At 43.0% G+C, this 25,113-nt stretch overlaps 1 protein-coding gene and 1 long non-coding RNA gene across 6 annotated transcripts in view; one reads left to right on the top strand and one right to left on the bottom strand.

Annotated features, from left to right (window-relative positions):
- Positions 1-2,643: 2,643 nt before the first annotated feature.
- CRYL1 (crystallin lambda 1) overlaps positions 2,644-25,113 on the top strand; it is a 35,537-nt gene continuing 13,067 nt past the window's right edge. The window contains exons 1-5 of the mRNA XM_083737255.1: positions 2,644-2,855; positions 9,413-9,520; positions 13,650-13,776; positions 22,341-22,502; positions 24,912-25,106. Of these exons, the coding sequence (XP_083593381.1) occupies positions 2,815-2,855; positions 9,413-9,520; positions 13,650-13,776; positions 22,341-22,502; positions 24,912-25,106 (633 nt within the window). The 5' untranslated portion in view covers positions 2,644-2,814. The remainder of the gene's footprint in view (positions 2,856-9,412; positions 9,521-13,649; positions 13,777-22,340; positions 22,503-24,911; positions 25,107-25,113) is intronic.
- LOC310843850 overlaps positions 8,252-25,113 on the bottom strand; it is a 55,372-nt gene continuing 38,510 nt past the window's right edge. The window contains exons 3-7 of one of the 5 annotated variants that reach the window (XR_014563693.1): positions 15,246-15,336; positions 9,392-9,506; positions 8,879-9,235; positions 8,637-8,715; positions 8,252-8,370 (exon numbers count right to left, since the gene is read on the bottom strand). This is a non-coding gene — a long non-coding RNA (uncharacterized lncRNA). The other 4 variants (XR_014563694.1, XR_014563695.1, XR_014563697.1 and 1 more) reach the window with 4 other exon arrangements.

Below are 25,113 nucleotides of genomic sequence, written 5' to 3' on the forward strand. Positions count from 1 at the left end.
TATGATTGTACAGCCATTTATTCCAGCAACAAAATCATCAAGTTTGCTGATGACACTACGGTGGTGGGGCTCATTTCAGGAGGGGATGAGTCCGCCTATCGGGACGAGGTGGAGCGGCTTTGTGCTTGGTGTGGAGAGAACAATCTGGCTCTTAATACGACTAAGACCAAGGAATTGGTGGTGGATTACAGGAAAAAAAAGGCGGACATTCAGCCCTTGTATATCAACGGGGAACGGGTGGAGAGGGTGGCGGAATTCAGGTTTTTGGGAGTGACTATCGATCAGGGCATGACTTGGAGCGCAAATACTACTGCTCTGGTGAAGAAGGCCCAGCAGAGAATTTATTTCCTCAGACTTTTAAAGAAGAACAATCTGAGTGAGAGACTGCTGGTGTCCTTCTACCGAGGCTCCATAGAGAGCATTCTCACATACTGTATTTGTGCCTGGTTCTCCAGCTGTACAGCTAGGAAGAGGAAGGCGCTCCAGAAGGTCATAACCACAGCCCAAAGGATTATTGGTCATCCCCTCCCATCTTTGGAAGAACTGTACGGTTCCCGCTGTCTTAGGAAAGCAAACAATATCCTGCAGGATGCATCTCACCCGGGACACAGTCTGTTTGTACTACTGCCTTCTGGCAGGAGATACAGAAACATCAAGTCAAGGACAAATAGACTGAAAAATAGTTTCTATCCAAGAGCTGTGGCCTTCTTAAATGCAGTAACTCGATAGTGTGACCTGGGAGTTTGATGGGTGTGGGTGTGGGTGTGGCTGGAATGTGGTTTGTTTGGTTGTTGTTGTTGTGTTGCTTTTGTTGTTTTTAAGGGATGGCATCCAATTTCGTTGCACTTGTGCAATGTTGCACTTGTGTAATGACAATAAAGAATCTATCTATCTATCTATCTATCTAACTAATTAAATATAAAAATCCCCCAAAATGCGCAATACAATTTTTTAATGGCCTTCTAAGCCCTCTGAATTTTCCAAATTATGTGGACATTGGGGAAATGAAATGGAAAGGAACACTGCTTCCATTTCATAGTATATGGCAAAAGTCCATAGAAGCCCTGTTGACGGGTGCCTATCTCTGGTCTCTCAGAGTAAATATTGACTGTTTAGTAGCATATCACTTTCTCCTTCCTCTGTCTCAGCAGAGGAATAAGGAGATTTGTTTGTGTATCCTCTTTCCCTGAGTAATCAGTGGAATTAAAGTCTTTCTGTGTCCCTCCCACTTGCAGCAGTATCTGCAACCTTAGGGATATCTACTCAAAGTCCCATTGAACTAAATAGATCTTACTCTCAAGAAAACATGTATGGACCGCAGCCAAAATATTGGAATTGTTACCAGTATGACTTTTCCCTTGGCAGCACACCTTGGCTTCCACCACCTGAGGCGGCATCTGCCACAGTGTGCCTTATAATAATAATTTATTATTTATACCCTGCCCATCTGGCTGGGTTTCCCTTCCCTTGAAGAACCCTCTTTTAAAGCCTTTCAACTTGCTGGCCATCACTGCCTCCTGGGGAGAGAGAAAAAGATTGTGTGGTGGGTCCCCCCCCCAAGCCTTTCAAATACCACAGCCAAGGAGGCCACCACCCCACATCCCTTGGGATGGAGTCCCTGCAAAGTGGCTCTTCTGGACCCCTGCTATGCAATCCTTCCCAAAGAGAAAGAGTACCATAGCAGTCACGAAATTAAAAGACGCCTGCTTCTTGGGAGAAGAGCAATGACAAACCTAGACAGCATCTTAAAAAGCAGAGACATCACCTTGCCAACAAAGGTCCGTCTAGTTAAAGCTATGATTTTCCCAGTAGTGATGTATGGAAGTGAGAGTTGGACCATAAAGAAGGCTGATCGCCGAAGAATTGATGCTTTTGATTTATGGTGCTGGAGGAGACTCTTGAGAGTCCCATGGACTGCAAGAAGATCAAACCTATCCATTCTGAAGGAAATCAGCCCTGAGTGCTCACTGGAAGGACAGATCGTGAAGCTGAGGCTCTAATACTTTGGCCACCTCATGAGAAGAGAAGACTCCCTGGAAAAGACCCTCATGTTGGGAAAGATGGAGGGCACAAGGAGAAGGGGACGACAGAGGACGAGATGGTTGGACAGTGTTCTCGAAGCTACAAACATGAGTCTGACCAAACTGCGGGAGGCAGTGGAAGACAGAAGTGCCTGGCGTGCTCTGGTCCAGGGGGTCACGAAGAGTCGGACACGACTAAACGACTAAACAACAACAACAAAGCAGCACCTCCTGCCGCCTTTTCTGGCTTGCGCATGCGCTCTCTTTTTGTGGGACCCTCACAGGGCCCGATCCTCCGAGCCGCGCTGCACCCCCCAGAGAGAAGCGGAAGAGGAAGCCATATACTGTGTATATATATATATATATATATATATATATATGGATGCATAGCCATAAGGGGAAAGCCAAAGTCGCTGTGGAATCTCTCTCTCTCGGAACTGCCCGCCCACCCCGCCAACTTCCTTCCACAACGAAGCCAGGAAGAATCAAATGAACCCCCCTCCGCTGAAGAGCCCCACGCGCCTCCCCGCCTCTCTTTTCCCTTGACCCGGGTAACCCCTATCTGGAGACGTTCCCTCGAGCCGCCGCTTGGGGCACCCAGGGAGCCAATGGGAAGTGTTCTTATCTGGGAGCCAATGGTAGTGGCCGTGACATCCCTTGGAATTGGGGGGTGGCGGGGTGGGGAGGAAGCGCCGCCTTGAAAAGGGATCCGCTGGCCCACGTCCCCCCCCAGTGGCTTTTCCCGCGTTGTCCTTTTCCTGCTGTGTGAGTGCTGCAACCTGAACTTGGCACAATGGATCCCGTGCAAGAGGGACGTGTTGTGATTGTTGGCAGGTAAATCCCTTGACAAGAGGCTCTCCTGTTGGCTCGGAGAGAGGAGGGAGAAGGGTGTTTCAGTCCGGGAAAGGGGATCCTGTGCCCCCTCCCCCCCCCCAGAAAAGCGCGAAGGACGTGGAACCTGCGTTTTATGCGTGGGGTTTTCAAAGCCACCAAACCACAACTTTTACATTGGCATTTGCTGTTGCTGCAGCAAGGTGTTAAAAAAGACAAAACAAATGAGTAACTTTCCTGCGTGTGAATAGAACACTTATCTAAGCCATTTAATCTGTTTGCGTTTAGTCTGTACAGATTACCTTGAAACACATGGAGAGCTAAAGGACATTCCAGGTGAATAGCAGCACGAGAAAAAGTCCATTGCCAACATGGAAATTCAAAGTGTGGTGTGTTTTGGAAAGCTTTTATAAACAGCAAAATGTAGATTTTTTGCCAAGATAATTTTATAGTGTAGTAACCTGATTGAAATCTGGATAGCCTTCATGTATTTATGTTCAGGTTGTATGTGTTGTTCTTTTTTCTCTCCCTCTGAATTAAGTGCATCTAATTAAAGTAACAGGAAATTTGTACCTAATATTAGTGCTGCTGTGTGTGCTTGCTTATAATTAAGAAAAAAAGAGCCCTGCTGGATCAAATGGAAGGCCTATGTAGTCCAGCATTCTGTTCACTTGGTGGCTGATCAAATGTCTATTGGAAGCTCACAAATGGCTTTAAAATATATATGCCTCTGTTTTCCCCGTTTGATAAGGCCTAAAACTCTGGCTTGCTTATTTTTATAATTGAATGTTTTTGCCCCAACCTTAACTCTTCAAACAAAGGGACCTCAAGGCTTGCTCCATACACAGTCTTGCTGCCCGACCGCAGAACATAAGAGGTGTGAATTGTGTTTGGAGCATGTGCCTTTTACGTTGTCGCATGCTGTTAGACTAAGGCAGTAGCTAGGGGCTGCACTCAGTTATGCATCGGTCACCAGTGGTATGTAGAGGGTAAGGTCAAACTGCCCAATGGTAGCACCAACTGGGAAACTGCTTAAATGTTGAAAATTTGAACACTTCAGCTAGCACAGAACAAAGGTCAACCAGCAATTCTTTCTGTGCTAGAGGTTTGTTGGTAGTCTGTTGAGGCTACTGCACTGTGGACTATGAATTGCTGTCAGATATGTGATTAAGAGACTCTTGTAAACTAAGTGAATGAAAGTACATGTTTGTTCTGAATATTGAGTGTATGTCTGAATAAAACTGTGAAGTAGATGACCTCTGTACCATTAGTAACCTTCATGTAGAATTGCACCAGTATTGTTCCTGTATCCTGTTAACTGATTAAGAGAACAAGTGATAAACAAATCATGTTTATTGCCAATTTTTAACACGGCTATTAACTTTACGAAAACAAAGTACTATTGAAATCAGTAAAACTCCAAGGAAAGTGTGTGGTCATCCATGCCTTTATATGTGGAAAGCTTTAATTTCCTATGGTGAATATGGCAAAAAGTGTATTGTATATACATATGCTTTTATAAGGAAAATACTGACAATATACTATATTTTTCGCTCTATAAGATGCACCAGCCCATAAGACACACCTAGTGTTTGGAGGAAAACAGGGAAAAAAATATTCTGAATCTCAGAAGCCAGAACAGCAAGAGGGATTGCTGTGCAGCGAAAGCAGCGATCCCTCTTCCTGTTCTGGCTTCTGGGATAGCTGCATAGACTGCATTCGCTCCATAAGACGCACACACATTTCCCCTTACTTTTTAGGAGGGAAAAAGTGAGTGTTATAGAGCAAAAAATACGGTACTGATTCAGAGGTTCGTAAGCCTTTTCTGAAGTCTAAAAGCATCTTATGGAAATATTAATACATTGAATTATAAGCCATATTCAAGAAAAGATGGTACCATAAGTTATTTGTCCAAACTCCACCTGTATGGGTTATGATTGCTCTGTAAATTCTATTTCAGTTAGTCTAATATTCAGTTATTGTCTTCCTAGTTTAGTATACAGTGTTGTAGTGTAGATAGATAGCTTCCTCAGCCACATTTGCAATATACTTCTACATTTTTTGTTCCGATTTTCTCCTTTGCTGCCTTTTACTTGCAGATGTTGAGATCTGCAAGATTCCTGGCAAATATGACTTGACCCATGCATCATTGTCCCCGGTTATAAAAAGAGATAAATACTTCCTTATTTTGCTTAGTTATTGGGCAATTCAGTTCCATTCACAATAATGTCAGTGCCCAGACATTTTATTGTCTGAAGTGGAGCATGTGCTTAATTTCTAGTGAAAATGTATGGCAATTAATAGTGCAATCCTATGAATGCCATTCAGATTAAGTCCTAGTGAACTCAATGGGACTTTACTGTGGGCATAATCCAGGCCAATTTAAGCACATTTAGCTTGCAATTCTATACATGCTTACCTTGGTGGACAATATTATGCAAGGATTAAATAACTTTCTTATATAAAGCACATGTCATTTTCGTGGCAAGAGCTGATGGACGGTATAGAAATTTAATTTTAAAAAAGAACTTGCAAAAATCATTTTTTAAAGTCAGACTGCTTTATTTACAGTCTTTTCTAAATAAGAAACACCTAAGAATATATAAGACTTTTGAAAAGCTTCTCAAAGATTTTCTCGTTATCACCTAAGAATAATAAAAACATGTTAATTAAAAGAGTGTTTTGCATCTCATGACACATTCTTGCATTTAAAATCCATAGAGGTGTCTGCACAGACTGCCTGGCTGCAGAATAGAATAATATTGTCGGAATATTCTGTTCTGATGTCTGCTCTTCAGTGACTTTGATATGACCTGACTATAGCTGCAACCTTTAATAACTTGTGACTTCATGTGGCCTTATCTTGCCTCTTTGAGAGTTTCCCCACTGCACTTGGAAACCCAGCCAGATGGACGGGGTATAAATAATAAAATATTATTCTTATTCTTATAGCTGTATATTGACAACTCCATTTGGTTGATCTAACTGAGGAATACATGACTGCCATACTCTCTCTCAATACAGTGGTACCTCGGGATGCGAACGGGATCCGTTCTGGAGCTCCGTTCGCATCCCGAACGGAATGCAAGATGCCACGGCGCGTCTGCGGGTCGCGTTTCGCCGCTACCACGCATGCGTGTGACATTATTTTGAGCGTATGCGTGAGCAGCGAAACCCGGAAGTAACGTGCTCCGTTACTTCCGGGTAGCCTCAGAGAGCAACTTGAACGTGCTCAACCCAAAGCGCATTCAACTCGAGGTATGACTGTACATTGTGGAATCAACATATATCCTAAGTCCACTGAATCTGTTTATTGCCACAGAGAAATTGTTAGTGCCGGTTAATATAACAGTCTTGTCATGGATGGATCGCTACCTGTTGAGATTTAGATTGCCTTTGGTAATCTTTCCTCCACCCCACCCCCAAATGCAGAGGTGAAGGACCTATTGGGATGGTCAGCTGTCAGACTTGTTGAATTTGAGAGATTCCTGAGACCTGCGGTGAACAAGTTGCAAGGCACTTTGAGCACAAGGTCACTTACATTTTGATCCAAACTAGATGTCAGTGTTGATAAAGTTCTAGAGGAGGTTTCTAGAGCACTGGCCAGTCAAAGTGTATGGAATCATGTTCTGTTGTTGTGGTTTGAGGATGTGGACAGGGCAACTGAAGGGACCTCAACTACAACATGTACTCTCAGTTTAGATTATTCCTTCAACTACAGCAATACAGAGACATGGAAAAGAATTTAGGAGTAGTCTCGTATTTTTAAACATGGATTTTACTGGATCTTTACATGGAAGAAATAACAAAACAATAAATAAGAGCACATGAGTAGGGAGGTGATCGATGCCTTTTTATGAGAGGGAGTGGTCCTTGCCTGTTTGAAGGAGGCAGTGGTAAAACCACTCCTTAAGAAACCTTCCCTGAATTCAGAAAACCTAACTAACTACCAGCCCATTGCTAATCTCCCTTTCCTGAGCAAGACCAGATCCCAGTGCTTTTGGAAGAAACTGATTTTCTGGATCCATTTCAGTTGGAGTTTTGGCACAGAAACTGCTTTGGTCGCCCTGTATGATGACCTCCATTGAGAGAGAGGCAAGGGAAACATATCCCTGTTAATTCTTCCTCAACCTCTCAGTGGCTTTAGATGCCTTCTGGAGTGACTGCCTGAACTAGGGGTGGGTGGCACCGCTTTGCGGTGGTTCCAGTCCTACTTGGATGGTCGTTCCCAGAGGGTGTTTCTTGGGGAATGCTTTTTAGCCCTGTGGAACCTTCAGTGTGGGGTTATGCAGCTCTAATTCTCCTTTACATCTGCAGGTGAGGCAGTGGAAGTGCTGGACCAGTGTCTTGCTTCGGTAATGGACTGGATGAGAGCCAAAAACTGAAACTCAATCCAAATAAGACTGAGACACTGTTAGTGGGTGGTTCCCTAGGCCAGATGGGTGGGAGATTGCCTGCTCTTGATGGGGTTACACTTCCTCTGAAGGAACAGGTTTGTAGCTTGGGGGTACTCCTGGATCCTTTGCTGTCGCTTGAGGCTAAGGTGGCCTCTGTGGCCCGGAATGCCTTCCATCAGCTTCAGCTGGTGGCCCAGCTATGCCCCTATCTGGACAGGGATAGCCTAACTACTGTTGTCTATGCTCTGCTAATCTCAAGGTTCAGAAACTTCAGCTAGTGCAGAATTCAGCGGCCAGGTTGCTCACTGGAGCAAGACAGTTTGAGCATATTACACCGATCCTGGTCAGACTGCATTGGCTACCAATTAGTTTCTGGGCCCAATTCAAAGTGCTGGTTTTGACCTATAAAGCCTTAAACGCTGCAGGACTGCAGTACCTCAAGGACTGCCTCTTTCCATATGAACCTACCTGGACCCCGAGATCATCTTCTGAGGCCCTTCTTTGTGTGCCTCCTCCTTGAGAGGTCCGGAGGGTGGCAACATGATAATCAGCCTTCTCTGCAGTGGCTCCTCATCTGTGGAATGCTCTCCCCAGGGCTCTGGGCAAAAACGTTCCTTTCTAAACAGGACTTTGGTTGATTTGATTGACATCCTATGCCCTTTTAAAATGTGTGGTGTGTTTTTTGGGGGGGGTATTAGGTTGTTGTTTTCATTTTGATCCTATATTTTATGGTTTTATATTTTGATTTTGTTCTGTGAAGCGTCCTGAGACCTGACCTCCAGGTATAGGGTGGCATATATAAATTCAATTAATAATAATAAGTAATACAAATATATTATCTGCAAATGAAAAGGGTGATTTAAAAAAACTAGGAGAAATTGACTACATATACATAATTGAACAAATGAATTAATGAATGGGGCTAGGGAGTGCCTTCCATATTAATATTTTATTGTAGGACCAGAAAATTTGCATCTAGATATCCAAATTAGATCCTGCCGGTTGGCAGGCAGATACTAAACAGGACTGTTTGTTGGCTCTGTGCAATTTAGCTGATCTTTGAAATGAGTATTATCATTACTAAGCAGTATCTAAGATAGAATTGCATAGAATATCATTTTCTGTAAAAAAAAATAAAAAAGTATTGACTCAATATGCAATACATTAAAAAAAAAAATTGCCAAGAGGTGCTGAACCCTGGTGGTAGAGCACATGCATAATCTCCCAGATTTAATCCTGATATCTTTAGTCTCAAGTTTTTCAGGTAACAGGGCAGGGAAGAATCCTGACAGGTAAGGGAGCCATGATCAGAGTATATAATAGTGGGCAAGATAGATGAATAGCCTAACTTGGGGTAAGGCAACGTCATATGACTATATATGTTCACCTGAATGTTTCTGCATTCCATATGTACTTAGACGGATGCTCTGTATGCAGAATTTCAGGCCTGTAGCATGCAGAATAACCTACAGATTAGTGAATAAGACTATTTTCAACCCAAGTCCATTTTGTTCAACATTCGCTCTCTGCTTAATAAACTTAGATGTTCCAAAAGTAGGGTGTGAGCCAAATTGCTTTGTAATATGCTGATTGGTCTGTTGCATCCTTCATTGCCCTTTCAAAACATACCTTAAACTTCTATTGCTGAATCTGTGGGTTGGTTAACTATATCCACATCCAGGTTGCTGCCTTCAACACGTGCTGAAACAGGAAAACCTTGTTTTGCTTCTGTGTTGTGACAGGAATAGGTCTGTGAGGTGGTTGAGCATAAGAGGCTCAACCACCTCTTTTGTGGTGGCTCCACCACACCTTTGGAGTTATTTCCCAGAAATGCTGCAATGGCAGCTACACCTCAGACTTTTCAGAAGACCTTAAAAACTCATTTGTTTCAGTTTGCCTTCTCCTGAATAATTTATGTCCTGCTTGCCGGAAAGAGACTGGAATATCATTATGTTACTGGAATTCCAAACTCTCTTTGTGGAATTTCTGTGGAATAGATCAATAATAATTATTGATTTTTAGTAAAAAGCATTTTTATACACTTGTAGTTTTTATTGCTGTAAGCTGCTTTGGGCAGGCTTTGCCTGGAAAAGTGGCATGCAAGTATTTTCAAATAAATAACAATAAAAGATTTGTGCTAACCGTTTTCTCTTTTCTTCTTAGTGGACTCATTGGATGTAGCTGGGCCATGTTATTTGCTTCTGCTGGATTTCAAGTAAAGCTTTATGATATCGTACAAGAACAGGTAACAAAAGCCCTGGAAAAAATTGGGTAAGTCATTTGAGTTCCTTTAGCACAGATTAGTCAGGATTATAATTGTTTGAATACTGTGGTTAGCTTTTAGTTCTAAACAAGATGAACAGGGGACCAATGGGATTTCAGGATGCATTCAGATTATCTATTCAAGGTACTGCTCAAATTATGGGATAAAAGGTAGTAGATCTTCAGTGAGACCCACAAGCCCCACTACCAACCCTCCAGTTTTTGATCAATTGTCCAATGTGTCCTCTATTGCCTTCTAAAAGCAATAGCAGGCAGACACACACACACACACACACACACACACACACGGATAAATCCTTTTACTGTCACACAGCAGGCAGAGGCTTATCTCTGATTTTAGCACATAGAATGGAGATAGGATGTCCCTTATCTCTGATCTTAGTGCTTAGACTGACATCTCCATCTAGCTGGTTCCTCCAGGTACACAGAAGATCTTATTTATTGCATTTGTAGCCCACCATTTTCTCCACGGAGTACATGGTGCACCCCTCTCCTCAGGTAATCCTTACACAATGACCCTGTGAGGTAGGTTAAGAGGTTGGGACTAGCCCAAGGTCACCTAGTAGGCCTGGGCAATATATTCATATATTGCCCAGGACTGGTATTAGGGCAAACAGTGATGACGGCTTCACTCAGCGGCATATTGCTGGTGAAACCGCTACCTCCTGAGTCCCACTGCTACCAGTGCGCTGAGGGAAAAACAAGCTGCATCCGGACTCTGGCGGCAGAGGGACTTGGGAGTGGTGGCAGTTTCACCAGTGATATACCGCTGAGGGAAACCACCATCATGGTCTGCTCTCATACCACTGCAGAGAGAGAAACAACTAGCATTGCCGAGGCACAATACGGCTTGCTCCTCCCTCTGCTTCAACAAGTTCCATGTCCCTCCGGCTTGTGCATACTGGAGGGATATGGGGCTTGTTCATCTGGGGGGAGGGCGGCGAGAAGACTTAAAGAAGCCCTCCCACCCCCCAGCTAAGCCTCGCCAGTCCGCCTTGCCTGTTTCAAGGCAGCAGGGGAAGCTGCCTCAGCTGCCTCCACCTTTCAGTAGCTTGCTTGGCTTGTCACATACCTTCACCTTTCAGATGCTCCATGTGTTTGTTATTTTTTTCGTGTTATAAAAATACAGTGGTACCTCGGGTTAAGTACTTAATTCGTTCCGGAGGTCCGTACTTAACCTGAAACTGTTCTTAACCTGATGCACCACTTTAGCTAATGGGGCCTCCTGCTGCTGCCGCGCCGCTGGAGCACGATTTCTGTTCTCATCCTGAAGCAAAGTTCTTAACTTGAGGTACTATTTCTGGGTTAGTGGAGTCTGTAACCTGAAGCGTATGTAACCCGAGGTACCACTGTATCAGTAACACTTAAAAAAGCTTGTTTAAGATGCCCAGTCCCTTCCAATACTAGTAAGTGGAGACTTAAGTTTCCAGAATGCTTATTGAGAGTTAGGAGTTTCCGTATTCAAATCACTCAATCAGGAGTTGCGTAGGTGTCTTTCGATAAGATACTGTTCTCTTGGCGTCAGCCCCACCCCTTGCAATATGGGATGGTGGCAATAGTGACCTATTTACAATGCTGTTGTAAGAATTATTGATATAATGCACGTGAAGCACTTTGGACACTTCAGCTGTGCTAAATTGTAAGAATTGAGTTGGTGCTGGCTTAAATTCCCATGTCCAACTTCCTGAGAACTCACATGATGTACCACTGAAATGTCACAGAGAAGTTATGTTTCTAACATTGCCCCATCTTATATCCATGGCATTGCAAACTTCAGATGGTGATCACAAAAGTTATCCATACAGACCAGAGTGTTCTTTGTTGAGGGTAGAAATGTGATATTCTTTGCACTACCAAAATGGCATTGCCTAGGTAACAGCAGAATGAACAAGCAAACAAAACACTTGGGGAGAGAGTGTTCAGCAAAGCAGTTTCATGTTTCTGAGTGTTTGGTGGTAAGGGATACTTAAAAGTGTGAAGAGGAATGCATTTTTTTGTTTCTCCTTCAGAATTGATTTGACTGGACTGAGGGCTAAGCAAAGCCCCTTATCAGATTAGTGTTTCACTCCCAACTCCTTTGTTAAGTTGTTTTCCCTGATTTCTCTGCCTGTAATATGAGGAAGCATCTAATTGCCTATGGGTGATGGGACTGCTATTGTACAATATGAAAACATTACTGCTCTAACAATAATCAACATAAGGCTTTGCCAGAAGCATGGACTTGTGAGAAGGAGCGCCAAGTTGTTTTCAAGGTTTTGTTTCGTTTCAAGGTTTTCCCCACATCCGGTATTTATTTATTGCATACGACTCGTTTTTAAGTTGTGACCACTCTGCACATAACTTTAAACACCTCCTGGTGGATGAGAGTGTTGCAGGTCCTACTTGCAATATACTCTGCATGAGAATGGTGGAGACACGAGCAGGTTGAGGCAGATTGATGACTGGGTAATCTGTATGTTAATATTGTCTGGGACATCACATTATGCTGTGCCTCCATCGAATAAGAGTCTACCTATTCGTGTATAATCTTTGTTCAGTCATCAACAGACATGCAAAAGGTTTTCATTTGCTGGAGAGGCTGGAAAAGTTCATATGTTTTGTGGTACAGTGGTATATAAATATTTCTATGAATACATGAGTAAGATATAAAAAGGGCAGCCAAAACGATCAAGGGGATGGAGCAATGGGGAAAGGTTGCGGATTTGTAGTTTAGTGAAAATGCGAGTAAAAGGCAACATGATAGAATTATACATGTCACATAGAAAGTGGGTAGAGAAAAATTTCTTCTCTCATAATGGTAGGACTCATGGACATCAGTGATGGCTCCCTGGAGTCACTGGTAGCCAGCAACTTGGATAGCTTTAAAAGAGGATTAGACAAATTAATGGAGGCAAAGGCCATCATGGTTGTTCTCTGCCTCCATAGTCTGAGGAACTAGGCTTCTGAATACCAGCTGCTGGAAACTGCAGGAGGAGAGAGTGTACTTGGGTCCTGCCTCTGGGTTTCTCATAGGCTCCGGTTGTGGAAACAAGATGCTGGACTAGATGGGCAATTGGCCTGATTCTGATCTGCTACAAGGAAAAGCTCAAGGTCTTGGTACTAACATATAAGGCCCTATGCAGCTCAGGACCAGGTTACTTGAGAGACCACCCTATCCCTTGTATGCCCAGGAGGTCACTGAGGTCTGTGGAAGAGCTCCTTCTGCAAATTCCAAAGATATCAGAAGTCTGCATCTTGGAGCAAGACCTTCAGTATGTCTGTCCCTTTTCTTTGGAATAGCATTTCGGGATACAACAAGAGCCCACCATTTGCATGTTACGGGAACAAATGAAGACAGGCTTTCCCAGCTGGATTTCTGCCAAGAGTGTCTATATTGTATTGCTTTTGCCTTTCTGGTTTTTTTAAAAAGAAAGTATTTGCAATTTTGTGCTGTGTTTAGCCGTTTTTAGCTATTTTTATTGCACACCACCTTGAGATGTTGGCATGGGAGGCAATTAATAAATGAATAACAATGTTTGCATTGTGCTCTGAAGCATGAATCTAGAGAATGCCATAAAAAGGTAAAGGACCGCTGACAGTTAAGTCCAATCGCAGATGACTCTGGGGTTGCGGCACTCATCTCGCTTTACAGGCCGAGGGAGCCAGCGTTTGTCCACAGACAATTTTTCTGGGTCATGTGGCCAGCATGACTAAGCCACTTCTGGTGCAACGGAACATTGAAACCAGAGCAGCACACAGAAATGCCGTTTACCTTCCTGCCGGAGTGGTACCTATTTATCTACTTGCACTTTTGGCGTTCTTTTGAACTGCTAGGTTGGCAGGACCTGGGACTGAGCAACGGGAGCTCACCCCATTGCAGGAATTCGAACTGCCGACCTTCTAATGGGCAAGCCCAAACAGGCTCAGTGGTTTAGACCACAGCGCCACCAGCGTCCTTGAGAATGCCATACACTGCACCATATTTCACAAGGGTTCCGTTTAATAAGTGTGTATGGAAAAAGTTAAGAGTGCAATAGGGAAGAACGGGTTGCCGGAATCTTTCCTGTGGTATATTTTTATTAGTACGTGTGATAAATAATACTCATAATTCTTCTGCTGTTCTTCTGTTTTCAAACAGCAAAGAATTGAAAGAACTAGGAAAGACAGGAATGCTGAAAGGTACTCTGACAGCTGACAAGCAGCTGTCTCTCATTAGCGGCTGCACAGATTTAAAAGCGGCAGTAGAGGGTGCCATTTACCTTCAGGTGAGTACAGTACATGCTTGTTTGCTTGAAATGGCCAAAGGGAGGAAATTTTGTGGCTTATTTATGCTCTAATCATTAGTTCATTCACCACCTTTATCTCATAGTTGGATGAAACTAAAAGTACCGGCCTCTAAATACAACCTTGACTATGCAGCAGCTGGTCATTACCATTCCAACAAAAATTTTATATCTAATAGAGCTTAATTGACCAAAAATTATAAGTGGTACTCCTATCTCTTTTCATTGGCAATTTGTGGGCCAAGTAAACGATAAGTTTAAATCTGGTTTAAATCAGCCACACTTAATATGTAAAGTTTTCAGAAGTCTGGTTAAAGGAGGTACTTTTGTATAGAATCTTTTGTTGTTAGGTTGTGCATAAAGAATATACCAGATTTTAATAAATAGGTGATCTAGATAAGTGCAGAAATGGAAATTCTGTTGCTTCAGTCAATTCAATTCTACTCTATACCTTCATTTTACTGGAGTATCCCCAAATAAATAAACTTAAAAGTGAAAGTAGTGAAAAGGGTCTTATCATACATTTTGCTACCCTAGTTGTACACGTATTTCTTAAGAGTTGTTTGTACATATCCTGATCTGGATTGATGCCCTACACTGGCAACTTGCGGGAGGAGGGACACACTCTCAAAGGCAGAACTATGCAGTTAAGGTTCCATGTAGTTTTGTGATGTAATACTATAAATAGACAGAATTGCAATATGGGTAGCTCTCATCTTAGACTGATTTTGCAAATGTGACCACAGAAAATAAAAATAAATAAAATGGGTGAGAGAACAGGAAACACCTCCCGCCCCAGAAGAGATCTCACAGGAACCCACATGCAACCTTCCCAGAGCCTGCAAAGCAAGCGGGGCGGGGTGGGGACTTAAAAAGCTCTTTTCGCAGTGGGAAAACACAGTGTGGAAAGAGCTTTTAAGCCCCCCCTTACTTTTCAGGTTTCTGAGACCATCTCATCACAACTTTGCAGAGCCTTCCAAAGGCCTCGCACGATCTGCTCGGTAAGCAAGCTTGAGGGGCTTAAAAAGCTTTCCATCGAGGGGGGGGGCAAGGCCCGCTCAGCACTGGCCTCAGAGAGATAGAAATGGATGTGCAGGACTATTGGGGGGGGGGAGTTTGGCTTTGCATAATTTTGCTTATACAATCCCCTGCTTAAGATAACTTCTACCTGTATATTCCCGCTTCTTCTTCCAGAAGAGGGAGCTGGTGCATTGAAGCTACTGCTAAAGCAAGCATATGATGACGTAAACGTATCTGACACTAACCCCTGACCAGCTTTCCAATAAGTTATGTATCTCACAAGCTTTGTGTATGGCCAGTGCTTAGTCAGAGCTTTGACTAAGGTTTCTGTACCTCCATTTACATTCTGTTGCCGTCCTACAATGGCCAGACTAGTACCGTGTCAAGAGAGGCTGTGAAATACCAAACATAGGTGACTGCTTTGTACTCACTCAGACCATTAGTCTGCACAGTTCAGCAGTGGTTGTCCAAGATTTCAGACGCAACATTCACAGCTCTGCCTAGAGATGCTCAGGATTGACCCTGGAAACACACACACACACACACACACACACACACACACACACATTTCAGTTAAGGAAAATATAAGTTGATCACTTATCGGGAGCCCACCGTATCCCATTCTTCCTACTGCTTCGCTGATCTCAGCTAAAGCATCCATGACAAAAAAAGCCATCTGACCTCTGCTTAAAAATATCCAATGAACGAGAGTCCACCACCTTCCAAGAAAGTCCATTCCACTGTCGAACAGCTCTCACTGTCAGAAAGGTCTTCCTGATGTTTAGTTGGAATTTCATGTCTTGCAACTTTAATTCATTAGTTCATGTCCTTTGGAGCAGGAGAAAACAAGCTTGCTCCATCCTCCATAAGACAGCCTTTTAGATATTTGAAGATGGGTATCATACCTCCTCTCAGTCTCCTCTTTAGCAAGCTAGACATACCCAACTCTCTCAACCCTTCCAAACCCTTGATCATCCTGGTCGCCCTCCTCTACACATGTGGCAGCTTGTCAATACCCTTCTTAAACTGTGGTGCCCAGAACTGGACACAGTATTCCTGGTGTGGTCTGACCAAGATGGAATAGAGTGGGACCATTACTTCCATTGATCGGAACACTGTACTTCCGTTGATGCAGCCTAGAATAGCATTAGCTTTTTTTGCTGCTGCCTGTTGAGTTGTTCTAAGCTTGTGGTCTACTAAGACCCCTGGATCCCTGCTCTTTAGATGATAATGTATATTATCTTGATCTCATCAAAAATGAGGGTCCCTGCTGAGTTTGTGGACCCTCCTACTCATTTTTTCTGAATGAAGGCCTTTGACGTCTGCTCCAATTTCCTGTCCTGGTGGCTCCAGACGCAGTGGTTCACAACCTGTGGGTCCCCAGATGTTGTTGGACTACAACTCCCATCATTCCTAGTCAGCATGACCAGTGATCAGGGATGATGGGAGTTGTAGTCCAACAACATCTGGGGACCCACAGGTTGAGAACCACTGCTCCAGAGGTTACTTCTGCTGTGGATGTGCTACCCTAGCCCTGTCTGTGATCCTGTTTGTAATATCCTTGGTTGTGAGTGAGATAAGATACAATCATATATATGGTAATTTCACAGCATTCCCTGGAACTCCTGTCATGAACATTGTCCTTAAGAGTAGAAATTCTCTTTTAAAAACCTGTTAAGAGAATGTTAATGCTTAAAACTTCCTAAACTACATTAAACAGATAAAATCTAGCGAGTTCTTTTTCGTTCTCCTTTGTTTCTTATTTAAAACTTTCTCTTTCCTCACTAGATACAGCGGGTAAATTTACTTCATAGCCATAAAACATTAGTTGTCTAGCATAATGCAAATACTCTTCATATTAATTGATTTAGGTACAGTTCTTCCATCCCTGATTTTCAATTCACTTGGCCTATAGTCACTTATTAACTAAGCAAAATTATTGGGAAAAGTGTAATCAGGGTCTTAAATGTTTCCCACAGAAATCAGTGGGGCTTTAAACTAAAGTTGTTTCCAGGGACCTTTGCTATTTTAGGGTGGGATTCAATCACATACCAGCAAATCCAGGTTACACAATGATAGTTGACTGGAATGCCTTTTGCTGCAGACCAGGTTCTCTAAAGGAATGAACTTTTGTGCCAAAGTTGGACAGTTCAGTGGGAAGTGCAGGATAACACTCATTTTGACATAATGTCGCTTAGCCTTCCTGCAGTCAGAATGGAGTCAAAACAAGTTGCCTGGAAGTGCCCTCATTCTCTTTTTAAAGACCATTGGTCTCAGTTGTTAAAGAATGGGCTACTTGATGTCATAATTCTGTTAATTTTATACAATGGTCATAACAATGTTGTCTTGGGGAAATGAGAAATGGGATATTCTTCTTGAGAGCCATCTTTGCAAAAACCTATAAATACCCTCTTCAAATATCATTGGCTTCTATCCCATAAGTCCTACAATTGAACAGGAGAAGAGCACATAGGTGTAATATTTGGTTATCTGCAGCCTCTGAATTTTACAAAGTGATATGAATGTCCACTCACTCACTCTCATTCTTCCAATGTGAGGTTGCGGTTCTCGAAAGTCCTATTTTGTATTTTTGTTGTATTTTTGGACTTTGTCTTTTGTTAGAAGATAATTCACCACAATTAGTAAAGGCTCCGAGTTATCCAGTAAGTAAAGCATAGCTACATAGTTACTGGAGTGAATATTATCTGTATTCATGGTTGACTTTATTAACACCAATAGAAATCTGATAAAAATCGGGCAACGGAAGTGTATAGTCAGGCATGACCAATCTCATTATTGTAAGAAATGTTGTTATACATAAAATTCATTTGAAACTTTTTCAAGGGTTTTGTGGTTAATATGGATCAAATGTGGAAGTAAATCTGAATAACTTGGCTGTATCCCATGCGACAAAGCTTGGCTACAGCCTGCAGTTAGGCTGGAATCTGAACGACATGCCAAGTCACGACTTAGTTCAGCAGTGTGCAACAGCACAGTGACTGGTGAAGGAGCAAAGAACTGTGACCTCTCTTGGAAGTGGCACGATCGCATGTTTGTGCCAAGCTATGTTCAATCCAGGCCAGTTAAAGTAGTAGCAGGCCTGGGTGATGAAGAATCTCTTGCCACCCTCTCCATAAGACAGTTTTGACATATTATAAGGAGGGGCTCTCTTTCCTCCCTCAGCTTTTAATAATCTGAGCAGCCTGAATGAAGTGTTGCTAGAACATTCCCCTCTACTTCCTTCAAAATCCTTCATCCAATTATTCAAGGCAGCAGCTGAATTAACAAGGCTGGGTAATTGTGATTCTCGTTTTACGTCTGTCCTGTTCACACTGATAGGGGCATGGTATACACACTGTCTTAACTTATAACTGCAAGTGTTCCCATGGGATGAGGGAGGCTGTCGTGGGGGTGGGCTTTTTCAGTCATAAGGCCACCTTCTCATGTGAGAATGAGAATATAAGCTATGTTATCTTTCCATCCAGGAAAGCTGATATTATTTTAGTTCATGGACACATTCCAACCATACAAAATACACAGAGAGTGTGGAGTAGGGCTGGGGAGGGAGATAACCCAGGGAGAGTCCCAAGGGCCAGGTAGGAAGGCCTGGAGAGCCAAATTCAGACCCTGCACCTCACCCCTACTCTGGGGCCTTCACTTGTTACTTCTCGTAAGATGAATTATTTGAAGGAGAACTCTTGCACTTCATGTTCTCCTTAATACCAGTTAAATCAGAGAATTAGTACATCTGCTGTACTTGCCAGCACTTGCCTGCCGTATTGCAGAAATGGTGCGCACTCTGATGCTGAGCAAACTGAAATTCACTTATGCAAGCTTTGTTTCGTCATTTCTTAACCAACGGTTAGTCCCTCCAGGCAGCTCCAATTCTTTTCCCTTTCATATTTGCACTGTGAAGAACACTCTTTCAGCGGGGATTTGGCAGGAATATTTGCTTTTGACTTTCAGGCATCACTTGAAGACACTTTTTAGGCCGGCAGGCCTATGCAGCTGTTTAAAATGTTTTGATTAACCATTCAGTTTAATTATAATTTTAAAGTTTTTTTAACGGTTTTTTATGTTGTACAGACTGCCCTGATATCTTATGAGATGGCAGTATGAAAATACTTCATAAATAAATAAGCTTCAGGGGTTCTAAAGAACCTTTATGGAATCCATCTGCTATCTGCTTTGAGTGCAACTACCTACTTCTAACATTTTCCTTATATTACTTTTCATAGCTGCTCATGTAAAATTATGTGCAGTACAAACAAAAATGCCCTGAAATGGATCTGAGTACAGGTCAGCACTTGCCTGCTATGCCAAAGATATAATTGTCATTCGCTCTGCGAGTGTGGTATGTTTCTGAATGACATTTTTACAAACAAAATACCTACCGTAGCATAACACACAAATCAATGTTGGGATGTAAAGAAGTTCAGTGTCAACATAACAAATAGATGTCCTGTTGGCTGCAGGCATTCCCACTTAATTCGTACTGCTTGCTAGCCCTATTTGCATGAAACTCTCAGCACCCTTTACAAAGTAGATTTCCCAGGATTCTTTTGGGGGAAGCCATAAGTGTTTAAAGTGATATGATACCTGCTTTTACATGTATAGTGCAGATGGTGTGTAATTCATTGCAAATTGGGTCTTTGAAGTACCAAAAGGTGGCTCTGTAATTGGGGGCAGAACTTTCTGAAAATCCAGGGCATGACTTCAACTTAAGAGTCTCAATATTACAAACATAGGCTTTGCAATATTAGATATTTCTAGCCTTTACCCTCCTAGGGCTGAACATTCAGTGAGGGGGAATGCCTCTTACTGTGAAGGGATGTTGGGATTGTAGAAGCTGGCCACATTTACAAGTCTGACTGTCTTGAGAATGGGGCCAATTCACACCATAAAGTTAAAGGGACCCCTGACCATTTGGTCCAGTCGTGGCCGTGGCCGTGGCCGACTCTGGGGTTGCAGCGCTCATCTCTCATCTCGCTTTATTGGCTGAGGGAGCCGGTGTACAGCTTCTGGGTCATGTGGCCAGCATGACTAAGCCTCTTCTGGCGAACCAGAACAGCGCACGGAAACACCGTTTACCTTCCCACCGGAGTGGTACCTGTTTATCAACTTGCACTTTGATGTGCTTTCGAACTGCTAGGTGGGCAGGAGCTGGGACCAAGCAACGGGAGCTCACCCCATCGCCAACCTTCTGATTGGCAAGCCCTAGGCTCTGTGGTTTAACCCACAGCACCACCCGCATCCCTAATTCACACCATAGACATACCTTATACAGTGTCCTAGCTGGGGGAGGGGGTACGGTAGTTGTGTTTTTTGCCAGGGTGAAGCCTCCAGAGGGATGCAATTGAGGCTCCCAGCCCTTCTCTCTCTCTCTCTCTCTCTCTCTCTCTCTCTCTCTCTCTCTGTGTGTGTGTGTGTGTGTTTATGTGTACACAAATGCACATGCACATGGGGGTGTCAAATTGGGTCTTTGACAGAGGTTAAATAAAGCTTGGTTTCACCTTTATATAAATGTGAGTAGCCACCTCTGATTTTGAACTGGTGAGTTCCTTCTCCCGGATCTCAGCCTTTTCTCCCTTTTAAGAAGACACTTTAAATAAATAAGTAAAAAGATTCAGCTTGTGTAGTGAGTACCTCAAAATTACATATTGTAAAATTGCTCCATTTAGGTACAGTACAAAACATACTTGAGGACTGGAACAAGTTGACTTTTTCTTGGTGTTGGGCACATAATATCAGAGTAATTCACAACAGTTCAAGTGTTCATTGAGTTAACTGGGAACTCTCGCATGATGCTTTTCTGGTACTTTCAGGGACAGTGTGTGTCTATGGCTTTTAACCATAATTGTCTGCATTTACATTGTAAACCTGGGGCATGCATTTTTAAAAAACACCTAAGGGGGAAGTCTCAGCAGTGAATTGTTGTTAAAGCCAACAATTTGGCATGTCCTAATCGGGCTTTTACAAGGGTCAATTAAGTTGAAATTCAGGTTACAGCAATAGCCTTTTTTTCAAGTGTTAAAGTTTTCAAATAAGGCTCTACTGTTTTGGTGCATCTGAGCTGTGTGATCCTCAGCAAAACAGAAATGGGCACAGGAATATACAATGTCCTTTTAAAATTCACTCAGGTGCACTTGTACTGAGGTGAGCTGGCTTTTCAGTACTAGGCCTATCCATTTCATGTTTGATCTTTTTCTCAGGGTGATCTGAATAGTTTGAGAAGCTCTGTAGTTGGTCGCAAGTGATGAAGCCCTGGATTAATAGCTGGTTTAGAGCTAAATTTTCCTTCTATTCTTCAGGGAGTCAGTCTCCCTAGCTAAGAAAACAAATCCATGCTTGACAAGGGCAGAAACTTTTATTGCACCAGTCCAACAAATTGAATACAATTGTGCCACTATCAAAGAAGCCCTCAGCAAATGGTCTATTCAGAAGCCTTGCATAATCATTGTAGGTTTGAGTTTCCAAGAGTGTTGAGCTTCACCTCTGTGACTATCATCTGATCTGAAAGAAAGCTTTGGGTTTCAGCTGGAGAATCTCACAATAAAACTATTCACTGCTGCTCTTTTATTAGTTTGAACAAGTATCTACAGAGTTCTAGCCTTGTGACTTTGCTAAAGGAAAATATTTAAAGGTAACCCACCTTGCAGACTGAACCGATCCAGGAATTACGAGCAAAGCCTTGTTTTGCACCAATAAAGGGATGCATTATAGTTGGTTCTGATGTTCGAAAATGGCCCTGTTCTATCACTCAGAACGGCAGTGGTTGTTGACTTTAAAAGGTCAGTAAAATTCCATCCTGTGCAAGCTTCTTCCCCAAGCCCCAAAATTTGGAGCATATAACATCTGCCACAAGCACAGTGATTTCTCAGTTAACTGGTATACTTTATAAAATTGGCATTGTAAAACTTTGAGGAATTATTGGTCTCATGGGAAATGTGTTTTGCTCTAGACGGAAGTTTGTACATCATTTTTTACATTATGTAATCAGGATCACTGAACAAGATAAAATAAAATGTTTCAAATTATAAAAGATAAGCTTTTCACAAATAAGTAGAAAATAGTTGATCTCAAAAAATGCTTTATAAATGTATTAAATAAATATTCCATCATCATTGGGGCATTTAAATGCACAGACATGGGTACTATTTTCAACCTAGATAGTACTTGCATGAGATGAAAAACCTGTTTTGATGATAGGCAAGTTATCAAAGACTTGTTTTTACAAAGCTAATAAAAGGATACCACTTTGTAAAAAATATTGTGATTTTACTAGCTCTTGTATCTGGTACAATCACTTTTCCTTAAGCACAGCATCTGGGAATGTTGATCCTAAAGATCCATAAAGTGTTAGCTTGACAGTGGAAAGTTGTAAGCTGTTTCGATTTATAAAAAAGTAAGCAGATGTTTGTTTGCCACTTTTCAAAATGACTTCTTAGTTTATTTCTAAAGATTTTGTGAAATGTATGTAATGGGTGTTTTTATTAAATGATTTCAACTTTTTGTGTGTGTTCTAGGAGTGTACGCCTGAGAACCTAGAACTGAAAAAGAAGATTTTTGGCCAGTTAGACCTTATTGTCAGTAATGATGTCATACTTGGCAGCTCAACCTCTTGTCTTATGCCTTCAAAGTTGTTCACCGGGCTAAAGCATGTTAAGCAGTGTATAGTGGCACATCCTGTAAGTACACCAAGATACTTCTGTAATTTATTGTGTTGAAGCCTAAATTTGTGGTGTTCGGCTTGTATGTCGTAAGTACAGTTCTTACTCATTTATATGCAAGTTTTCCAAAGGGATGCCACTTTGATATGTTGCATTAAATCTATGATGGCACAGTTTTGCAAGCTACCCTGGGAAGAGTGGTATAAATACAGTAATCAGTAGAGCTGGGCAATGCCTGGTTTTCAACATCATGATATATCACCAGCTAAACATGGTGATATACCAGTATATCACAATTAATATTTACATTAGAAAAGCCAGTCCGGATCAGAACAAAGTCGAATCTAGCTCAGCATTATGCTGCTTGAAGTGGCCAGATAGATGCCAGATGTGGGGAAACCCACAAGCACGACAAGAGCTCAGTGGTCCTCATCTGCTTGTGATGGCCACCAGCTGCTTCTAGTATTGTAATACAGCCATCAGAAGCTTTAAGAACATAAGAAGAGCCTGCTGGATCATCTAGTCTAGCGTCCAGTAATGTATGGTCTAGTTGAGGTTCCTGCAACACAGGACTAGATGATCCTTGGTGTCCCTTCCTTGATTCAACCAGATGTCTGTGGGAAACCCATGAGCAGGACCAGAGCACAAGAGCACTCTCCTCCCTCTTCTGTGGTTTCCAGCAACTGATATTCAGAAGCATTGCTGCCTCTGGTCATGGAGGCAGATCATATTCTTCATGGGATGGGTAGGCTTAGTGGCAGAGCAACCTTCTTTACATCCAGAAGCTCCCAGGTTCAGTCAGTGCCTTTCCAAGTTTTAAAAGACCTTGGTTCATTTTTGTCAGGATCCATTGTCAAGACATGCACCCAAGACAGGGTCAGGGTCTGTTGTCAAGACATGGGCTTGGGAAAGACAGGAAGCAACTTGGTCTTCCCTCTGTGAATTCAACACTCAGATCCTACATTTCCCTGAAACTTGTGGCACAAGCTTTTGGTTCCCATGTCCCACTTTAAGTTGGACCATAACCAACCTAGGCGTGTACAGCTGAACCAACCACATACTAAAGTAAAGGTAAAGGGACCCCTGACCATTAGGTCCAGTCATGGCCGACTCTGGGGGTGCGGCGCTCATCTCGCTTTACTGGCCGATGGAGCCGGCATACAGTCATGTGGCCAGCATGACTAAGCCGCTTCTGGCGAACCAGAGCAGTGCACAGAAACGCCGTTTACCTTCCCGCCAGAGTGGTACCTATTTATCTACTTGCACTTTGACGTGCTTTCGAACTGCTAGGTTGGCAGGAGCAGGGACAAAGCAACGGGAGCTCACCCCGTCGCGGGGATTTGAACCGCCAACCTTCTGGTTGGCTGTTCATACTGCTCTCCTGTTATACCCTTCCCTCTCACCCTCAACTATTTTTCATGTGTTAAATTTTAGGTTGTAAGCTTGTCAGGAAAGGTGCCTTTCCCCTTATACTCTGTCAAGTGCCATCCACACTGATGATATGTTACAGGTGACTCCCCACGTACGCAAGGATTATGTTCCAGGCCCCAGCACACATAAGTGAAATCACATAAAGTGGGGAGCATCCTCTAAACACCCTTTAAACTGCCCCTCTGCTGCTCTCTCGTCAATCCATACCAAAAAAATACCGTATCCAAAAATATCCACAACTAGAATTGAAGCTCTGGGGCTGCCAGGCGACTGGTGCATGTGAAGGAAAGTGGCTGTTGCGCTGCTCTGCACATCAGCTGCTAGGCGGGGAGGCTGAGCAGCATAAACAAAGCTCAGCTGCACCTCCAGTCTCTTCGGGGCTTCTTCTGCCCTCACTGGTGCCTCTTCGGGCTCTGGGAAGGGTCTCCCTTGCAAGCCACAAGGACTCTGCAGCTCTCCCTCGCCATTTCCAGGTTTGGATTGAATGATTTAAATTATTTTCCAGTGCCATGCAAATACGTGTCCGTCCGTGAGTAGAATGCTGGGTGGGTGTGCCCATATTATCATCTAATACAGGGGTCAGCAACCTAAGGCCCATGGGCCAGAAGCAGCCCACAGAGGTTTTTTGACCGGCCCACGAGCTGCCCCCGAACTGAGCCACTGGTGCGGTGCGGCGCGGGGACATGCTTCCATGGTGCTGGAAATCGCGTCTGCGCAGATGCCGAAAATTGCGGGCACGTGCAATCCGGCCAACGGAGAGATCTCCACGGAACCGATCTGGCCCAGGGAAGATAAACCTTGCTGACCCCTGATCTAATACTACTATTGGAGGGCTTGCCTCATGTCAATAATACTGGTTTTCATAGAATTGGAAGGGAACCTCAAGGGTTATCTTGTCCACCCCCAGAAATGCAAGGATCGCAAGTTATGTTAACTGGCCGTAAAAGTATGTTCATAAATATGTTTCTTTTCTTTCTAAATATGTTTTGTGTAAAGGTAAACCCACCATATTATGTTCCTCTGGTTGAATTGGTTCCCCACCCAGAAACTGAACCTTCTACAGTCGAGAAAACCTATGCTCTGATGAAGAAGATTGGGCAATCTCCAGTTCGGTTGACAAAAGAGATAGATGGTTTTGCTCTGAACCGACTCCAGTATGCAATCATTAGTGAAGCATGGAGACTTGTTGGTGTATGTA

The sequence above is a fragment of the Podarcis gaigeae genome, assembly GCF_964106915.1.
Source record: "Podarcis gaigeae genome assembly, chromosome: 4".
Lineage (NCBI taxonomy): Eukaryota > Metazoa > Chordata > Lepidosauria > Squamata > Lacertidae > Podarcis > Podarcis gaigeae.